The 9524-nt window shown below is 46.7% G+C and overlaps 1 protein-coding gene across 1 annotated transcript in view; it reads left to right on the top strand.

The window, feature by feature from the left end:
* Window positions 1-670: 670 nt before the first annotated feature.
* The window catches only part of RTN1 (reticulon 1), a 120833-nt gene continuing 111979 nt past the window's right edge, over window positions 671-9524 (top strand). Inside the window, exon 1 of the mRNA XM_027711759.2 lies at window positions 671-1174. Within this exon, the coding sequence (XP_027567560.1) occupies window positions 985-1174 (190 nt within the window). The 5' untranslated portion in view covers window positions 671-984. The remainder of the gene's footprint in view (window positions 1175-9524) is intronic.

Here is a 9524-nt window from a genome sequence, read left to right as displayed (position 1 = left end):
CTGAGTCCGTTTTCCCATGTGTAAAAGGATAGCAAAAAAACTTGTTTCTAGTTCACCTCAGAAGTGACACAGATTCTGCCCTGTGCTTCCACCTTTCCAGTTTCTCATGCTGCTGCTGCTGCTTTCACTAACAACCAGGATCCCTGACATTTCCCATCGCCTTGGTGAGCACGCATTTCCTCCGTGAGAGAGTAAGCAAATACAATGGCACAACAGAAAGAAAAAGACAAGAGAAAAAAAAAAAAGGCACACAGGCACCTGCTGTGAGTTTATTTTGACAAGTGTCATTTAGATGCAATAAGCTGTGATCATGTCTCCGGCGGGGCTGCAAACAGAGAGGAGCCAACAGGGTAAACAAACCCAGGAGCAGAGCGCTGCTTCTCTCGCTGGGTCAGGGGCTGGCCGAGACGGGCAGGAGTGGGGTGATTGTAGGGTGCTCTTCGCTGAGGGCTGTGTGCCCTCTCCGCCGAGCCCGGTGGTGCAGGAGGAGCCGGCGGCTCTCCCGGCGGGCGCGTTGCCGTGCCCGGCTGCGGCGCCTGCGGGATGCTCTGGAGCGGAGGGATGCGGAGGAGGGGGATGCGCGCCGAGAGGGGGGCGGCAGGAGAGGAGAGGGAGGCGTGTGCCCGCCTGGAAGGGGGACATTTCTTCCCTTATCCACACAAGCCGATGCCTACCCTGCCGAAGCAGTTAAACGGGGGAGAGCAGCAGCCCGGCTGGCAGATTCCTGCCCTGTGATATGCCAGCCACAGGGTGACGCAAGGGCTGGAAGGCTCCAACTAACAAGCCATTTTCACCTGCGTAATAAGCGCTAGTGGAGATACAGCAACAGCAACAGCAGCAGCAGCAGCGGCGGCTCCCGGTCCCCGCAGCCGGCCACACTCCAGCGCGGCCGCAGCACCGTCGAGCCCGGTGGCCACCGCAGCTCCTTCGGTGGCTCCCGCTGCATCCCGAGAGCCGGAGATCAGCGGCCGCCTTGCAGGCAGCATGTCAGCCCCGCCGGACCCCCAGGACCTGCTGCTGGCGGGCACTGGCGGGCACTGGGCTGCGGACGGGGCGGACCAGTATGCAACTGGGGCTCCGCTGCGGGATGGCGACGGGGCTCAGCAGCGGGAACATCTGGTTTTTGGCTCCGCCAGGGAACACCCGCCCGTTACCATGGCGACTGCATCCCCAGGTAAAAGGCGAGGGGTACCCAGAGATGCTCAACAAAGGGGCCCTGGCAACAGCATCTCTCGGTTGTCTCGTTTCTATCCCTTCCTATGTTCTTCTCCCAGCCTGGCTGCTTGGAAACATTACTAAGGAGTTAGTGAGAGCATGTAGGAAAACAGAAAATAACGAGGAATTGCGGCCTTTGCAAATAGTTATTTTTTGCTGATGTGGGGGAGGGGTGATGCAGGAGCCAGCCAAGTTCCCTAAAGCTCTTTGCAGTTTGTTAGGTATGGGACACCCAGATTTCAGTCAAATGTTGGAGGCCATTTGATTTCACTTGATTTGATGTGGCTCTGTCCTCGTTTGTTGTACACCTGTTCGCACCTGGAGTGACAGATCTCAGCGGAGTTACTTCAGCCATTCCCCATGCACCTGGAATTCCTGCGTGGCCTCTTATGTTATTTCAGCATGCAGCTTTTAATGGAGTGCCTATTCTGAAGTGTTTGTACATTTTCTGCATGCTTTTGAGACTTGTTCATTTAATTGTGGACTTTTTGGTTGCTGTGTTTTCCTCCTTTTGGCTTTTGAGGTGTGTTTGGCTTCAGTTGCATTTAGTTGAGGGTCTGCAGGTTCACTGATTTTCAGTTTACTTTTGGGAAGTGTTCAATTTCCCTTGGTTTAGGGTTCCTTTCTTTAGTAGTTGTATTGGTAGCAGGTATACCTCTATTAATGAACCCAAGGCTTCAGCTTCCCGTAGCTCCTGGTAGAAATCCTTGGGGGAAAATGACTCTCTTTCCTTCTTGGTGCCACTTTCTTACTTTCTTTTCCATTGCTGCCTGTCAGAGAACCCAAATAGCCAAATAACCCAGCTCTGAGGGAGATGATGCATCCCATCTAGATTCCTCTTCACTGGGAAGTAGATGTTTCCATTATACAGCCTGATGCATTAAACTTGTCTTGAGTAAGTTGAGGGTCAGGGCTTGGGATGGGAATCGATCTCTGTTATGCAATAGCTGCAGGAGCATTAGGAACTGCGTTTTTGGGCTGAGTCCCTTCTAATCCCCTCAGTCAATCAGCACAAAGAGTAGCTGGCCAGAAACAGCACAGCCTGAGTGTCTACATGTGCCATTCTGCTGATGCCCATATGTGTGGCTTTCCAGGGTCTGAGTGTGCATCGGTGCATGTGTGTGCTCTCAACATGGATGTTTCCCTGTCTGCTTGATGTGACTGAGTTGAGTAGTAAAATGGGATCTAACGCCCATCAGCTGATGTGGGAAATGTTTTGCTGTTTTGTAGCTTTGGGCAAGCAGCTAATCTGCTGATGTGCTGCTCATTCGCTGAGCTGAGTGTTAGGTTGTGAAACGTGACTTTCTACTGGAGAGAGAGGCAGATGGCTGGCAATGTGAGGCTGTGTGAGAGTGTGCAAAGAGGGGCAGGACTGGGGGCTCCAGGTAGGGTTGCCTCAACAGTATAATGATACAAAGAAGGGGGAAAAGAATCTTGTGAGATTTTTTTGTTCACCAATGGATGAAAATATGGCCATGCTGAATCTTAGCATACAGAACAAAGAGGGGTGGTCTCTTAAATTGTGTAGATCCTCATCAAATTGAATCACTGTGGTACTGCTTACATTTAATGAAGGCTTCTTCAGGCTTAACCTGATCTGTAGACCAACACTTATAAAATGCAGATTGGACAGGCAGAAAGAAAGAGAAGAAAAAGAAAAAGGAAAAAGAAAGAAAGAAAGAAGAAAGAAGAAAGAAGAAAGAAGAAAGAAGAAAGAAGAAAGAAGAAAGAAGAAAGAAGAAAGAAGAAAGAAGAAAGAAGAAAGAAGAAAGAAGAAAGAAAGAGAAGCAAAGAAAATTTCCAGCTTTTGCAATCCTCTGCAAAGGGGGTTTCGACATGTTTGCATGTGTCAAACTGTGTCAAGCAGGAGGTAAAGTGAGCAATACAGACCTTTATTGGTGTTTGCTGGCCGTGGGTTGTCAGACTGTCAAATTAGCGATATCATAAGAGTAGTAATGTGCTTTAAACATTTCCCATTTTGTTCTCCCTGTTCAATAAAGGACTGTTGTGTGGCTGTGTGCATGTCTAGCCAACCATGGCAGACAGAGCAGCATCCCCACCAGTGCAGTCCTGCGCACGCAGTCTCTGTCTCTGTTTGTGGCTGCAGCATCTGTATTCCTGTTCCACACCACCCAGAGACCTACAGCTCCTGCTCCCTTCACCCAGGGAAGTAAATAATTTCTCTGTTCTCTCTGTGTGACTAAGTATTCATAAGTTTCTGGATAAGAAGACTGTAATATTGCTGAACATCTAAAACTGTCAAGTTTTTCAGAAAACTCTCTAATTCTCCTGCTTGGAAAGGGATTCCTGCCTGTTTCTAAGCTGTAGGAATGGACCCAGCAGGAGATACCGACTCCAGCTTTTTATTACACTGACACAGACTGCCATAAACTCGAGCACTCCTTGTACAATGGGCCATCTGGGGACACTTGAGACAATGAGCAATCCATCCAAACAAGAGTGAGCTGGACAGAATGTTTTTCAGGTAGCTTCCCAGCACATCCCATATCTTCCTCCACACCTATCAGACCAGTCTTATTTCGTGAAAAATATGGTTATGCTTTCTGAGGCAAGAGCAGGGTTTGGAGTCTGAGAGGTTCTCCCAGCATGAAAATAACTGAAAGTGAATGGTGGGAATTTATCACAGGTTGTACAGAAATTTTCTTATACAACCTAAAAATTTGCAAACTTTCCCTGATCTTGGCTTTTGTTTTAAGCTTGAAAACCAGCCAGGGATTGTTGAAAGGTTCAGGAATATTTTCAAGCTGGCTGTGGGCCCAGCTTTGAGCCAAGCTGGCTTTGTGTCAAAACCTTGTGAGTGGTTTCTGAATGATGAAAAGCAATGGATTTCACTCCCCATTCTCTGGATCAACCAAAATCAGCAATGATTGAGACTGCAGGAAAAAATTCCCATGAAGAGTGGAAAGCTCAGAGGTTTCTCAGGCAAAGTCAGGGCAATGAGAAGTTGCAGACCCCACATTGGCTTCTCCTCCTGCAGAGATCCAGTGAAGATAATTCCAGTAGCTTCTAGGCAGGGACAAAGCTGTTTCTCTTGCCCTTATACTTGGCCCCTGGATTTTACTGAAAATGTTTCTCTCCCTTAAATGTGGAGTTTTTCTCCTTCCCAAAAATTAATTTGGTTCGGGATTGAGAGGAGATTGCAGGGAGCTCTTGCAAGGACTGGTGAGTGAAGTGGTCCTGAAAGGCTGGTGAGCAGTTGCATCTTAGTGAAGAGAGCCCCATGCCACCCAACACACCATCTGGTCATAGATTCTGTTATTTCATTTTTATACATCAACAGTGATTAAAATCCCTTGACAAGAATTATTTTCAAAAATATTACACAGGCTACCAGGAATTCCCCAAGATAAATACATATGGTTTCCTCCAGAGAAGTGGCAAAATGTAAGAACAGACTGTACCTCCATGGTACAAGGTGTGCTTAGGGGAAAAAAAGAGTGGGAATAGGGCAGAAAGTCATAAAAATGATGATTCCTGTGGAAGGATCTCGGAAGCTGTGGGCAGCGTTGTGCATTGGTGGGGTTCTGTGAAGTGATTTAGGCAGTGGTGTTATGCCCCTATGTTCATGTAGGTGAGATTGAGATTGCTGCCAGTGAACCCTGCCTGCTGATACTCACTCCAGGATGCTCTTTGCCATCAGACAGGCCATAGCAGTCAGGACATCCCTGACAATCCTGTCTCATTTCCAGCTGCCTCCAAAGACAGCTCACATGTGGAGTCCAGCTGCCCAAAGGAGAGGTGGCCAGTGTCACAGGGGATGGCATTAATAACTGGGACACTTCTACAGGGACACAATGGAATGGTAAATATGGCCTATGGGAACCCTTCCGGAATAGCAGCCACATCCCTTGGGGTGCCTCAGTGGCACAAAAGTCCTGTGCTTATGGGACTGAACAGCACTCATGTGGTATGTGCCAGTGAGGAGAGGTGGAAAGGAGGGACTAGAAGCTGCTTGGATGAGGCAGATGAGTTGAGGAACAGCCCCTGCCTGCTGAGGAGCAGTGAGAAAGAGATCCCCAGAGTGTTTCATTCCCTGATGGACATAAATACAGCACCCAAGACCATGTGCAAACTTGGCTCTTGCTGATCCATGTCAAGGACAGACTCTCTAGGCTCAGTGCTTTTAGTAAAGACATTTAAAAAGCATCTCTCTAATTCACATTATTTGTAGAAGTTGAGTTTGAAGGCATGTGCTGTGTAGCTTCATGCTCTCACCATGAGCTAACCCACCAACCCTCTGCCCACACGGGATTGCACTGAGGTGCTCCTGGCAAAAGACTGTGTTTGCACTGATAAAACAATCACCTGTAAATATCAGTTTATTGTTTCTCTCCTGTTACTGGAGAGGGCGAGTTACTGACACCTTTACACCGCAGCATAAAAGAAGTTTTTGATGGTTTTGAGGCAGATGAGAGTTCAATGGTTCATCTAGGTGGAGAGAAGGGAGTATGAACATGTATGTCTGCACTACTTGGGTTTGGCACTGACACTTTTTGGGATGTCAGATCATGAACAAACAGCAGGTTCCCCAAGGCAACTGGCTCTTTGTGGCCTTCCCACCCCTTTCCCTTTCCAGGTACTGTGCTTTGTCAAGAGCTCCACTCCCTGAGCATCCATGGCAATGTACTGTTCAAGGCCAGGTGCACTGTAAAGGCCACAGTCCAAACCCTGATTTTTTCATGTTGCTGTAGAAAGTCTAGATCTGGTGGATTCACTGGTATGTCACAGGGGAGCCTCAGCAGATGTTTGGAAATATATCCTCAGCTGCTAGGCAATCTTGCTCAGATTTAGCCAACTGACGCCAGATTCAGTCTCACTTTGGAAGAGTATCTATTCAAGCCAATTCTAGTATTGACATTTTAGTCCTTTCCGATTTAGGAAATTGAATTTATTTTTTCTCTGCTCCCTGGATTAGTCACTCAGAACTTCTGATCTACTGGTTTTGAATGAAGGTGACAGAGATTGTCTGATGGAGGCTCTTTGCATTCCCCAGGGCTTTGTAAGTGCAAGCAGATTTTGCAGAGAGAGAGACAGGAACACAGCGGATTTTTCTTGGATCTTTCTGTTTTTGTAATCCTCATGAAGTTTGACAAGATGGCCAAAGCCCACAGTCAGCCATCAAAAAAAAAATTCCTATTGAAATACCATCCTCTATTCCATAAAAAAAAAAAATTCCTATTGAAATACCATCCTCTATTCCCACTTGAGTAAAGTAGGAGCAACAGCTGCTGCTGGGCTCCTCCAGCAAGTGCTCTGCATCTGAGGGTGCACTCAGAGGTGCATAAAAACTCCTGGTTTTAAATCTGTGCAGCAATGTAGTCCTCAACTCCATACAGATCAAAATGTAGATGGTTTTGCCCTGTTCCCAACAGGAATGCAGGTAGCTCCATCCCTGCTTTGGCTTTCACACTGATGAGTTCTCTTCAGCCTTCAGGGCTGCAAATAGGTTGAGGATGATGATGAGGCAGATGAAAGAGCAAAGTAGTACCAGGGAGGGTGACTCACCTGCCTTATTTTAATCTTCATCACTCAGTAATGAAATGTTTTATTTATAGGCAAGAAACTGAGGAGGACAGGTTGGGGAGGAGGAGGGGAGAGGCTTTGGACGTCCCAGTTGTGGCAAGCATTGGGTTTGGCATGTTGCGGTATTTTCTGGGCTGTGAATCTCCCCTGGGCTTGGTGGTTCATTATATCTCACTGGTCTAAGGGTCCTGGGAGGCACATCTGCCTCCTTTTTAGTGCTGCTCTGGAAATGCCATTCAATGACATGTTTTATGCCTTATTTTTCCCCCCAAAGCTGCAGTGTGCAGTACATGTACACTCAGCACGTGCTCTCCATCTGTCTGCAGATGGTGATCCCAGCAAATGTGTGTTGCCTCTGTTTCAGCCCTCCTGGAAAAGTTTGGGCAGATCCCACAGGTCTGTTTATCATGTCCTCAGAGACTGTCCCACAAAACAGTGCCAGCCCAGTTGTGTGGCCTGGATTGGCCCGTGATGCTCAGGACTAGTGTTAGGCTCTGCTTTAAGCCCTGAGACCTGATTTGGCCCCAAGACCTTATTATTTTGTTTACCTGTGTTTTAGCTCAAAATTTCTGAAATATTCAAGGAGTTGTGCCACAGATCCACATCATCAACAGGGAATGGAGACTTTTAAATGGGTGACTTCTTAGGAATTTGCCTCACTTTCCCTCCTGAGTAGTCAGTACCTCTAAAATGGGCCAAGTACATACTAAGTTTTTTCATTTTTAATACAGTAGTTATGTCCTTGTGTCTGTTTTTCATGTTCTATTCTTACTGCCGGATCAAGACTGCTTAAAAAATTCTGAGTGTTCTTGTTGTTGGGCTGTTGCCTTTTGCAAAAGAAAAGGCAGCCCTCACACAGCAAACCACGTTTCAAGTAATGAAGCATTATTTGTTATTAGTTTTCTAATTTAGGAAAAGTAAATGTATGTGCTTCTGTAGACTTGGCATGATTCAGCACTCAGGAACACACCCTACATTTAGTGTTCTTGTTCTTTTAAGACACTTCTGATTTAGGATCAACCTATTCCTCCAAGAATCCTCCTATCTCCAACAAACAGTGAGAGTAAATTCTTGGCACTCACTTGCAAAACAAGATTCAAAATAGAGGGGACCCTAATCACCTTTTTCAGTCCTCTTTGTTTCAATCAAGTATTTAATATCCTAATTATATGGAACATAAGCACGTTCTTAACTGCTATTAAAAATTAGGATGCTCTTAAGCATATGCATAAAGGTGAGCATGTGTTTTGCTGAATTTAGGGGTAAATGAATTAGAAGATATATCACGGATAAATTGGCTTTATTACCCATTAGACTAAACTGCTTCAGGTCACTTGTCTGTAAAATGAAGGCACCAGCACTTACCTACCTCATTACAGCACTGTAAAAAATAACATTTAAATACATTGAAAACTTAGAGTGAAAGTCTTTATAATGTTGCTGTTGTTTATTTTGATCCATTGTATGTGTCCCGGTGAGAATAAAAATTGCTGGAAATGACTACAGCCTTCATAAGCCTGTCTCAAATATTGAGGTGCTATCTCAATATTTGTCTTTATACTTTAATATTCCTAAAGAGTGGGCTTTTCCATCTTTATTTAAATAACAGCTGATATAAGAGGTATTTGAATCTTTCTTTCACTGCTGTAATGAGTCGCCTGCCCTTGATACAGCCTGTAACAGTCATGAGATCTTGTGTTGGAAAAGGTGGCTGGTTCTTCAGAGATTATTTCAACACAATTGCCACTACCAGCTGCAGCATTCCCAACATGTCCTTTGAACAGGGTGACTCCCATCCTGGATGCAGTGCTGCAGTGGGGTGTTTGCCTGGGTACAGGTGAGGATGGAGCAGGGGAGGATGCTCATCAAAGGATGGTTTCTGCACCGGGGTGACTCTGCAAACCCTCAGAGTTATGTCATCTTGAGGCTTTACCGTGCCATTCAGGACGTGAATTATGGCTTACTTTTTCAGCAGTGCTGAATTTATTAACTGCAGCTGATTTATTGTTTGTAAAAAGACATAGAAGGGCTTGTTAACTGCAGCCAGTAAAAAGCAAATGTATGGGTCAGCCTTGTCAGGCTGGAAATCTTCCTGCTGCCAGCCCCTGGGGATCTTGCACTTGTCTTTGAGGTTTTTTTCTGTGCAAATATCACTCCATGTCTCGGGTGCACATGTGGGTGCCCCTGGGTGAGCCCCGTGGCTGAGGAGGAAGAAACACAACACAGCACCAGGGCACAGTGTCTGGCCACTGTTTTGTATCCCAAACACAGCCCGGGGTGCTGTCCCTCACCCCGTGGAAGCACATTCCAAAGCCACAAATGCAGAAGTTACAGATCTGAACGACATCCCCAGCTTTGCCTGCACTGCGCTAGTCACTGGCTGCACGACCAAACAGCCTGAAAATCCTCACCCCTTAAAATCCTCACCCCAGGCAGTCTCTGCAGCACAGCTGTCTGGAGAAGAGCTGCAGACAGCCCGAGCCATCAGAGTTTGTGCTGATGTTCTTCAGCTGAGCCTGATCCCCTCCACACTGCTCCCAAGAGCACTCAGGGGCATCTGTTAAAGCACTGCTGGAGAGACAGGCTGCATTTATGGGTTGTGATCAGCAAGGGAGTTCTGCCATTTACAGGCCTAATTCCATCCCCTAAGTAGGAGGTAGCAAGGCTGGTGCAGGGAGGATGCCCATGCACACCACAAACAGCATTTTGTATGTCAGGGGGGTGGGGAGTCCCTCACTCCATGTAGGTCCTGATGCACACATAAC

The sequence above is a fragment of the Pipra filicauda genome, unplaced genomic scaffold (genome assembly GCF_003945595.2).
Source record: "Pipra filicauda isolate LSUMZ 115617 unplaced genomic scaffold, ASM394559v2 scaffold304_size882533_pilon, whole genome shotgun sequence".
NCBI classification, from domain to species: Eukaryota; Metazoa; Chordata; class Aves; order Passeriformes; family Pipridae; genus Pipra; species Pipra filicauda.
Note: the sequence above shows the minus strand (reverse complement) of the source record. Positions and strands in the feature narration are given on the sequence as shown.